The 12,124-nt window shown below is 37.0% G+C and overlaps 1 protein-coding gene across 2 annotated transcripts in view; it reads right to left on the bottom strand.

Moving 5' to 3' along the window:
* The window catches only part of LOC143563454 (epoxide hydrolase 1-like), a 124,718-nt gene extending 113,408 nt beyond the window's left edge, over positions 1-11,310 (bottom strand). Inside the window, exons 1-3 of one of the 2 annotated variants that reach the window (XM_077050992.1) lie at positions 10,782-11,307; positions 10,438-10,682; positions 9,905-10,361 (exon numbers count right to left, since the gene is read on the bottom strand). In XM_077050992.1, coding sequence (XP_076907107.1) covers positions 10,115-10,361; positions 10,438-10,682; positions 10,782-11,258 — 969 coding nt within the window. In that variant the 5' untranslated portion in view covers positions 11,259-11,307 and the 3' untranslated portion in view covers positions 9,905-10,114. Of the gene's footprint in view, positions 1-9,904; positions 10,362-10,437; positions 10,683-10,781 lie in introns of those variants that run through there. The other variant, XM_077050995.1, reaches the window with a different exon arrangement.
* Between the last annotated feature and the right edge of the window lie 814 nt (positions 11,311-12,124).

Here is a 12,124-nt window from a genome sequence, read left to right as displayed (position 1 = left end):
CAAGCTCTCGATGCTTCCTTCCCCGCATTCCAATAATGGAAGTAGGATGACTGTTTCGATCTGAGATAATTGAAAATGGTACTCCACGACGAGATACCATTTCATCATCATGAATTTGGGCGAGAATTCATTGTGGTAATCGTCATGGATTGAGATAAAATGTGAGGATTGGTTAATCGATCCGCGATTACCCAATTTACGTCATGCCTTTGATATACCTTGGGAATTTGCGTCCCGAAATCCATTGTAATATATTCCCACTATCATTGGCGAATTTTCTGTCGTTGTGGCGTTCCCTAGGGTTTTCGGTGTGCAGCCTTATCTCTTGCATAACTTAAATATTCACCAACATACGTAACCATATCTTTCTCCAAACTTATCTCGTTGTGGCCATTAACAAAATCCTTTCAGATATTCGTATCATCAATGGTCTAATCCGATCCTCTCTACTTAATCATCGGCTACTATGTTAGCCTTGCCGGGGTGATAACGGATGTCACAGTCATAATCACTTAACAACTCGACCCATCTTCGTTGCCTCATATTCAGTTCTTTCTGATCGAATATGTGCTGCAAACTTTTATGATCGGTGAAGATGGTGCACTTCGTACCGTAGAGATAATGTCTCTAGATTTCAGGTGCGAAGATAACCGCTCCCAGTTCTAAGTCATGAGTAGTGTAATTTTTCTCGTGTACTTTTAACTGTCGGGAAGCATAGACTATAACCTTATTATTCTGCAACAACACGCATCCTAACCCTCTACGCGATGCGTCACAATACGCGACAAAACCATCGTCTCCATCGGGGAGACTTAAAATCGGCGCTTGGCACAATTTTTGCTTTAACGTTTGAAACGCCGTTTCCTGCTCTTCTCCCCATTCATACTTTCGATCCTTTTGAGTCAGGAGAGTTACAGGTTGGGCGATGCTGGAAAGTTCTCTATAAATCGACGATAATATCCAGCTAAGCCTAAGAATTGGCGGATTTCCTTTGGCGATTTAGGCGCTTGCCAATTCTTAATTACTTCAACCTTACTCAGATCAACGTGTATTCCTTGGTGGTTTACAACGTGACCGAGGAATTGCACTTCTTGTAACCAGAAGTTACACTTGGAGAATTTTGCATACAACTCCTCCTGATTCAGAAGCTCTAAAATTATTCTTAAGCGTTGCTCGTGCTCTTCTTTACTTTAGATCAAAATATCGTCAATAAACACGATGACGAATTTGTCGGGGTAGGGTTTACAGACTCGATTCATGAGGTTCATGAACACTGCCGGCGCATTTGTTTGTCCGAAAGGCATAACTAAGAATTCATAACGGCAGTAACGAGTCCGAAACGTTGTTGTTGCAACGTCCTCCTCTTGGATTTTCATTTGGTGATAACTATATCTAAGATCAATTTTCTAAGAATACATCGCCCCTTGCAGTTGGTTAAACAGATCATTTACTTCGAAGAAGTGAATACCTATTCTTGATCGTCACTTTATTCAATTCTCCCTAATCAATACATATCCTAATACTTCCGTCCTTCATTTCCCAAATAACACTGGTGCACCCCATGGTGACTAACTAGGTCGTATAAATCCTTTATCCAACAATTCTTGCAAATGACTGGATAATTCTTGCATCTCGAACGGTGCAAGTCGGTAGGGTGCTTTAGCAACAGGGCCAGCTTGAGGCATTAAATCGATTCTGAATTCGACCTGTCGGGTTGGCGGTAATCCAGGAAGTTTTTCTGGGAAAACTTGTGGAAATTCGCGTACCTCTGGGATATCTTCTGTATGTTTTCTTACACTTTTCTCTGTATCTAATCGCTTCATCGTCCGAAAGAGAGCTTCTAATCATCTTCTTTTCATATTTGATTTCAGCTTCATGTTGAGTTAGCCAATCCATGTTAACTATTACGTCAAAACTTCTTAACTTTACTGGTCGTAGGTCAATAAGGAAAGGTTAATCGTTCAGAATAATAGGACAATTCCGAACAATTTAGTTAACCATTAGGGATTTACCGTTAGCGATTCTACAGTATAGGGTTCTATAGTTTCACTAATCGGTATCTTTCCAAAGGGTAGGAGGTTAACAGGAACTAACTTCTATCGGCAACCGTAAAAATATCACTGAAGCCTATTGATTTAAAACTACAACATACTTAATACCGCCTTTGGATCATGACGTGCTTTGTTCGAATTATTCACAGAAGCAGGGCTCCTTGCTTGATCAGAGGTTGATGCTTGTCATGAGGTTCGTCTTCCAACGACACCTTGGTTCAACTTTGGGCAATTTCTCTTGAAACGTTCTGTATTGCCACATTCATAGCAAGTACAACTGTTTGGCATAATTTGATTTCTTTGGATGGATTGTTATTGAAGCTGTTGGGTTCGAAGTGGCTGTACACGAATGGGTTGGGGTTGCCGGTTCACATGGCTTCAATTGGTTCTATAATTGGGGCATTACGTCCATCTTTACCACACCTGTGGCCTACTATCACTCGACATTCTTCTTCCTGCCGACAACCATATTTTCCACATTTATGGCAGGACCCTTCATGCGGTTCATGTTTTCACACCAAGACTAGTCTTAGTATAATTCTGGGTTGTAGGACATACCTACTTATTCAAAAGCCCATCTTGCCCTATACCTTTATCATTTCTCTTCTTTAGCACTCGACGTCTCACCTAACGTCCTTTCAGTCCGCTTCCCATAGAGTCAAATATATCAATGCTGGCTTGTGACACAACCCTTCCAAAGGTTGTATATTTTACAGGATTGACTATACTCCTTATCGATGGAGTTAGTCCCCAATATAGCGCTCACTTCGCTTAGTTTCAGGAGTAATTAGCCATGTTACCAAACATGACAATTCCTTCCAACGATTAGCGTGTTCTAAGTGATCAGCACACAACAATTCTATCTTCCATAGCTCAGTTTCCAATCTCTGAACTTAATTACTCGAATAAAAGTGCTCTAGCAGAAGAATTTTAAATTCTTATCATATCATCTGAGTAAAAATTTTCTAACTATAATTTTGTACCATCGTGTTCCATCACGATACAACATAATCTACCAACATATCTGTAGCATCTTTCACTACACAATGTTCTAGACTCTTACCAATATCCTTAACCATTTCGATATTTTCTATCCCCTCGCTAATCTATTCCTCCCTTTACCATCAGTAACTATTAATAATTTTCTTAACACAACCAACAAACATATCCTTCATACCGGATCTAATTTATTACGACTACTATTCATGTTTACTTTATAACTAATACTTTAGTCATAATAGTATTCGGTGGGACATTATTCTTAGTAATACCACTAAGAATTGAAATATTTCTATTCATGTGATTGCTTGATCCATAATTCTGCGATCACATTTGCATCAACACTAGCAGTGATCTGTGATACGTCATTCGGTATTATCATCTGCTATCTTTGAGCAATCAACTGACTCATATCAATCTCCATCATTGGAGTTATTCTTTTTATGTCATTCTGCCGTACCCATCCCGTACGCAGTAATCAATACTAATCTCACCGAATAACTCGTTACCAGCTCAATCATAACAGCAGGTACACATACACACCAAATATTATCATACATATTACACATACCAGTATCTAGTATATATGTCCCAAAAATATAATAACATATGGACTTAACCTGACGTCGGTTAACGTTTAAATATGTTTCATAACCCTTGTCACCAACCGACATATAGATCTTTCTCAACAAAGATTAATGTTTAATATGCTTGATTTCAATATCCTTCTGCATGTCAGCGTAACTGATACATGCTTACCGTGAGCACCAAACGATTACGTACCACGGAGTTATAATATTTGTGTCTATTTGTATATCCGGCATACACGGTATACCACCTACGAGCGAACAACCAACTATGCTATAATGATTCCAACACCTCTTTGTGTATGGGTAATCATTCTATTCGAGTATACATGGGTATAGGCATCTAACGGATGTAAGGTTAACATAGGGAGTTGCAAGGTTCAAGGTACTCGCGCAACCCATGTTGCCTTCAAATATTATCAATTACTATTATGGGAAACTCTATCACTTGCTCAGTCAATGTCCTCAGGCGTTCTAGGTTCGCTAAAATCGGTGATTCTCGAACTGGAGGTGGTATGACTCATATGTTTGAGAGTGAGAAATACATATATATATTTCTATATATTATTTTTATCTGCTCATTTATTATCAAATTTATTATTATTATTATTATTATTTTTATTTATTTATTTATTTATTTATTTACCTTAATGGAATAAGAATGGGTTCAGGTACAGGTCCGTCCGTACGTGAGGGTCGGCGGTTCGGGTGAACATAGGGGGTTATTAGGATATACGGTACCGGTGTTGGTAGGGTAAGGGATTTATTAATTTTGGTTGGGAGTGACGGTTACTAGATATTTCTGGTTAATGTCAAACGGGAGATCTAATTTGGTACTATCATAACTATGGCCCGATAAGTCAGACTTATCATCAACCGATGCTCTAGAAATTTCAGCATCCTTGGTACTTTTATTATTTCATCCCCCGGTTCCTTATCCGGGTCCTATTTCTCAATACATGTACCCACGAGATATGTACACATATATATATATACACATTAGCACGTATGAATAATATTATATACTTTACACATATGTTGCCATTTTTACTATTAATGTACCCAGTGACTTCCCCTGAATTCCCTCGTGCGGACAAGTCTGTTATTATGTTCCGGACCATAATAACTCACTTGTCCATCCAAGTTCATCCAGATCCCGTCACTATATATTATTAGTTGATATTCAGATCCTATAATACTTGAGCTACTGGTTATATTTTAGGTATCTTTTAAAGACATCCTAATTCTTTATAACCAATGGCTCTGATACCAAGTTCTGTAACACCCCGTAACCGCAGCGGAAACGTAAACGGGATGCAACAGACACCTCTGATATCAACCACATTGTTTATAAAGAAAACTGAATACATTAATATACTTCAAATTACATTATCTCATATTTCATTACCATCTAGGTGATACACACATCATACAATACGATACATAATTCTATTTAATATAATGTATCATAACATCCCGCACGCAAATCTTACACACATCAAGCACTTTGCACGTAAGCAAACACTTCATCTTAATCGTACCTGAAAAGCATGTGAGAAAACGGGTCAACTACGAATAGTTGGTGAGTTTCACAATTTGAGTAGACCATGATAAATCAATATCATAATATAATATTATCGATGTAATTATGCTGAGCCCACAAGTGAAACCTCTGACTATCCACATACAACCCCCGTGGCATACTCCGCCCACGGACCTGCCCCAAACCGCTATGCCTAACATTACATAGCAAAAATATATAACAACAAAATAGACATGTGCAACTGGCTGGGAAACATCAGCAAATCCATGCCGGACCAGTTGGGTTTGTCAGACCAATAGTACTATTCACACTCTACCGGCTTTCAGTTAATCACTCGTGTTGCGGGGCCTTACAATGTTAGCAACTCAGACAATTACCATCTTAGTACATTTCCGTACGATTCCCGTACAATAAAATATATATAAATACACGCAAATCCATGCGTTCAGTATGTACTTAAACATTTCAGTAGTAACATGCTTCCGCCCCGAGAAAATATTTAAAAACAATCCAGAAAAAGGGGCTCGTGAAACTCACCTTAGCACATGCAAGCAGGTAACAACAGTCATTATTAGTTAACGCGTCCAATCTGTAATATGATCCCTACGATCGTTATTATACAATTATTGTTTATATAATCTTTAACCGTGTTAACCGGTACATCTGGGGACACTGTTAACCCAGTACTGTACCCGTTCCGGGGGCAATGTTAACCCAGAAACACTTCTAGGGACATCTGGGGACACTGTTAACCCAGTTTTGTACCCATTCCGGGGGCAATGTTAACCCAGAAACACTTCTCCGGACTCAGATTGTGATATCGTTTAGAGTTCAATAGTCAAGGTTACTATTCGTTTGTTTTCCCAGTTTTGCGTGCCTAGCACGGTTATCCGTTTTTACGTTTCAAAAATGAGTTTGGTCACACACGACCCGAAAATAGTGATTGACTGATAATTTAATTAAAGTTGTGAAATTAGAGCTCGGTTTAGACGCCCCGATTGGCCGCGGGACCCGTTTCCGTCTTTAGTGTACCGGAAACTGTTAAATCGATTAAAATTACCCAAATCATCTAAATTATTTTCGGATGATTTATTTTTACTTGTTTAACACAGTTATATGAAAATAGTTCATTTTTAGGGTTTTTATACACCGGTCAGCTCGTTTAGGCGAACTTTACCGGTTTACGCGTTTTAAACCATAAAAGTTTGTTTTTATTTTCTTTAGCACAAATAATTATCCGTTTAATCTCGGATCTTGAAATTTTGCACAAATCACTTTTTGACAGTGAGGAATTTTATAAAAATATTTCCAGAATTAATTTTTATATTTAAAATTTATTTATCTATTTTTAAACACCATTTAAACACTAAATATGTCGTAAATACCAAACGACCTTAGAAAAATCCCAAATTTTTCCTGGATGACCCCTACCATCCACATAGTCCCCTGTAATTTTTCCAGAACCAAAATCTCTTTTTACATGCCATTTTCACTAAAATCGAGCTAGAAAACCCTAGAACTCGTTTAACCGAAAAGCCTACTTAGACTTATTCAAAGGACCTAAAATTTTGTGTGTGACTTTTACATGTTATAAAAAGCTTATCTGCAATTTTCCAGAATTTTTCATGATATTTAACTATTTTTCACCATTTTTAGCCAAAACCGAGCATTAAATTCACCAAATATTCATCCTTTGTCCAAAAATTACCAAATTTTCACAGAACTCATATTTTCATGTATTTAACACCTCTGTAAAATTTCATGACCTAACTCTAAACCTACCACAATCTGTCCAAAAACTCATACTTATATAAAAACCGAATATACCTTTCGATCTCCGCCACTACAAGCTACAAACTCGTTTTTCCGCCTTATCTACCACTAAATACCGAACCTACAACCAACATACCACAATACCAAGCAAGTTACACTCACAATCAAGCCTTTTACACTATAGTTTCGGTTATTGTTTCAAAACTAAAGTTTAAACCGTAAAAATTCGTTTTTGGTTCGTTTAACTCCTTTCTTGGATCAAGATCCCTTGTATAACCCGTATACATCACTTGATCATGCAAGAATCGGTTTTCATCTTTGAAACCTCATTTTCTTGCAAATAAACTTTGGAAACGAAGATGGAAACGTAAATAACTCGATTTTTACCTCGGTTTTCTTGCTAAAAACTCGGGTTTTTAGATGATCTTGTGGAGAGGAAAGGAAGAACATGGAAATGCTTGTTAAAAAAAATAAAAGGGCTAGGGGTTTAATCCCCAATCCGATCGGAATTCATGGAGAGTGGGGTGGGACCCACCTTTTCATTCTTAGCCACTCATTCGGATTTCGGCAATCTGGATAATGTTTTGGATAATCTGGTTCATTTCGTTTTTCGGTTAAATGTTTAATTCGGCTTAAAACGAGGCTAAAACTGTCGTTTTCGTCTTAAAAATGAAATTTATACAGAACCGATTTAAAAACTTTAAAAACTTAAACCATGACATTTATTAAATTAAAACATCATATTATTAATAATTGCGCATCTTTTTCGGCTTGATCGATCGTCTCTTGCTCGGTTTGGTATTGAAGGTTTCGTTTAATGATACGACGTACCATTAAATCGAAAATTCTTTTTCTGTGCTTTAATTCACTTATCCCGAAGCTTTAATACTTCGTAACATTACTAAATATCATATATCTCGTCTATAATTGAACCCTCGATTCGTTCGGGTTTCAATAACTATCGATCGATTAATCGCATGTTCAATACGATAAGTTATATATTCACGTACAATCAATACAGTGAACCATGTATTTTCGTATAATTACTATGGTAATTCATGTACCCGACATTAAATATAACGTAACTACTGTCTACCGGTTAGGGTATCCCTGGTTTCGTCGGAATCGTTACAATAGGTGCGAGATAGCAACGGGAAAGACCCTCGGACGGTGTTTGAAGCTGATTCAAATTATAAAGGTGAATAAGCCCCAACTTTATAAACTTGTTTTAAAACGAGCCAAACATGTTAAATGAAAAGGTTTACATGAGACTAAGTGTCTTTAAAACATTTATAAACAAATGGTATAAACACTAGCCTCAGGATATCGTGTACGTTTGTCTGGATCCTTACATATGTGATAGGCGCATCACACCTGGTCACAATTACGCTGCCTGCGGGGAGTATGACCTTGTGTATACGCATAGGTACTCAACTAGTCGAACGATGCGGTGTTTGCTGGGGGTTTCGAGTGTAGAGACTCGAGTTTACGAATTGTGTTGTTTTAACTTGGTTATTCCTAAGCCACGATAGGCCGAGACCTACGTAGTCTCGAGGGGTGATTAAGTAAAAAAAATATTTTTGCGTCAGCATATTCACCAGCATTCGTTGCTGACGTATTTTCTTAACATTTTGCAGGTGATCAAGGTTAGGACTTTGAAATGACGAAGGGCTCAAGATATCCGATGGCTCGGATCTTTTTGTAAACTTAATATAATAGAAATGGTGGTTTTGTAATTAAAACAAGTAATCTCTACACACTAAACGAGAACTTTTAAATCCCGTCTTTTGTGAATGTAAATATTATATTTTAATCCACATGTTCTAAAAGACTTCCGCTTTTATACGTAACTCTGATTTATTTACAAATGTGGTACCAATATATGTGTCATACACCTAGGCCATGGTTTGGGATGTGACAAGTTGAAAGGAAGAAAATATAACATTAAAGGTTGACAATTTTCAGCGAAACATTTATGAAGAATCCACTTTTTTTTATTTGAAAGACACAAACATATAGACGCACGCTATCATTTCAATAGATAATGCGTGAAGAACGTTCATATAATGTGAAACACATCAGTGGTGAGCTACAAAGGGCAGATATTCTGAAAATGGCACTCTAAAGACTCAAGTTTATTACCATGAGACAAATACTCACAGTGATCTTAGTTAAGGGGGGTGAATGTGGTGTTAATTAATCACTTTTATCAAGAAGTGCAATGGTCATATTGTAATTACTCAACTATGTATGTATGTAAAGTCTAGGGTCTAAAGTGTCCATAAACATATATAGTGGTAACCCCCAAGATGATGTGTCGCTATATGTACATTTTTTGAAGCATTGTACCCCTTACGAACGTATTGTTTGATGTCTATATAAGGGGCGGCCTTTAGGCTTCATCAACAACAAACAATCACGTTGTATAACAGTTTATCATTTGCAAATATTGTTTCAATTCTTTGTTTCATCTTATATCGATATCAAGATCATAATCTGATAACAGTAATGGAGTAGAATTTGTAATTTAAATTTTAATTTGTGTAAGTTTTTAAGCATTAATAGGATAACTTATGATTTCTGATTTTTTGAATAACACTTGAACCCAAATTGGACAACGTGTCGTACACGGAACCTTTTCAGCTTCTAGGTCCCAAAGCTTCGTTTTTAGCAGGATTGGCTTTGCTGTTAAAAAGGGGGTTGCGGCGCAACTTGTTACCCGTTTGCCTGCCACTTTATTGTAATCGTTTTATAGTAAATTATATAAAACTTCGATATTTTAGGTGATTAAAAAGTATTTTGATCTGTAATCATTTTCAAATTCATCGTCCACATAGAAAAAAAAAAGACGAGTTACATATCCTATTATTGACTTTAAACATACAAAATACTTTCATCTAATAGTGAATTCATACACGATATATAAAGCTATCAAGGGATTTGAAATATCAAATCTAGAACTATTAGTTGCACGCCAAACATTATTATGTATATCGGTGCTTTAATACACCGAAAGTACACAAGTGGCATTCAAGTCCATTCAATACCCTTATTTTAGGGACAAAAGCCAAGGCTTAAAAGGACAACAAAAAAGCTAGAGCTTTTGGCAACTATTTATTAGACATTGTTGGACTGATTGATAGATTTGAGTAAATAGAAAATCAAAATTTTCTAATAAACTCGATTATGTGCTTGTTAATCTCATTAGGCTTCTCCTGGTTAATAAAGTGCCCTATACCTTCCATCACCACAACTTCCTCCAACAATGGAACATCATTCTGAAACCCGCCATTTTTTATGTAGCCTTTCACGCCTGGCATATGGTACACCAAGTCCAGATCCCCGGTGATAAACTTTGTTGGCACATTCACTTTTGCACCGTCCCATGGCGCACTTAGTTCCCAGTTCCTGCATAATTACAAGCAAGAAATTAAACCTAACATATGCATAAACTATTTTGCATATGTATACAAATAAATCTTACAATCCAATGACTCGATAGTGATTAAGTCCACCTGAAATTCCAGCCTTTTCGAGTTTGCTAGCAAAGTACGCAACATCTTCTTCTGACAACCAAGATGGCAAGGAAACTATGGCATCATTAGGGGAATGTTTAAATCCTTTTCCTTTAGTGAAATAATATGGTTCGGGTTCTCGGAATGTCAAGAACTTTTTCACAAATGTTTTAGTGCCCATTCGAGTTAACTCAGCTTCGAAGTCTCCAGGCTCCTACACACATATATGCAAAGGTCATCAACAGAAACTAAAAGAAAGAAGATAGAACTGATTGGTATATATATATGTTAATTATAACGATTAGTTTATTACCTGAAACTTGACCATGTAATAATCCTCCCCATATACAGCTCTTAACATTTGGACCATGTCTCCTTTTGGGTTCCTACCAATAAACGGCACACTTAGAGTCACTAACGCTTTGACTCTTTCTGGCCTAAACACACAAAAGTTGTAAGCAATGTTTGCACCCCAGTCATGACCTACAACAAACACCTTTTCACCTTCACTTGTGATGGCATCAAGAAGCCCAATCAAGTCACCCACCACATGGTATATGGTGAACTTGGTGTGATCGTCGACTGGTGCACCTGTTGTATCACCATAGCCACGAAGGTCTGGTGCCACGGCTCGGTAACCATGATCGGCTAAATAGACGATCTGGTGGCGCCAGGAGTACCATAACTCGGGGAAACCATGGAGGAACAGTACTAAAGGACCTTGACCCTTTTCGGCTATGTGGATGTTGATCCCATTGACACTTATGGTCTTGTGCTCTATCCCTTCCATACTGTTGAGTATGAAGTATGAACCATGTGCCACTTTGGTTCATGTTATATATATTTATTTATATAGCTTCAATTAAAAATATATGTCGTCAAGAAATGTGGACGGCTGTCAGCTCTGGAAAGCAAAGCCATACCGTGCATGCTTCTTTGTGTGTATATATATAGGGTTTGAATCAAATACAAAGAAAATTAACGTGCTAAACGTGAGAATCAAGTAAAGTAATTATATATACAAATAGAGTAATTATGTAATTACATAATTACTCTATTTATATATATAATTACTCTACTTGATTCTCACGTTTATCACGTTAATTTCATTTGTATATATATTACTTCTTTTGAATCTTTTCATTGTAATAAAACACAATTTTTATTGCCATATGTCATATGTCGTGCATGCATATCAATTCAGATTTGAAGTTAAGTTAGTTATAAATTGTTACGACATCTTGCGGAATTCAAAATTATGGAATGGGTCCTTTTCGAAAATGAGTTTCATTCTTTATCCTTTATTTGCATGTATGGCTCGGTATTAGTCCTTTACACTAACAGAGGTTAAGTTTTTCAGTTAAATAATCACATATGCAATTCACACGAGGGCATTTTAGTTTTTTCACCCCATTAAAGGACTATTTCTGTAATTGTCAGAACCTTTATCATATATTTTTGTTCAGTTTTATAACACAATTTTTGTCGATCGAAGACCCTTTTTCCCAAATATATTTTAGGGTTACCTCCTCACCACCAAAACCACTTCCAGCACCGCCACAACCATCTTACAATCACATCACCATCATATAAATAAATCGGAAGATGTTTGGTGGTTGTGTCTCATCGCCGGAAAACACAAAACGACAATCACCC

This window comes from Bidens hawaiensis, unplaced genomic scaffold, assembly GCF_021521415.1.
Source record: "Bidens hawaiensis isolate Kalapana, Puna unplaced genomic scaffold, B.hawaiensis_p1.1 tig00001179_1, whole genome shotgun sequence".
In the NCBI taxonomy this organism is placed as follows: Eukaryota; Viridiplantae; Streptophyta; class Magnoliopsida; order Asterales; family Asteraceae; genus Bidens; species Bidens hawaiensis.
This window is presented reverse-complemented; position numbering and strand designations above follow the sequence as displayed.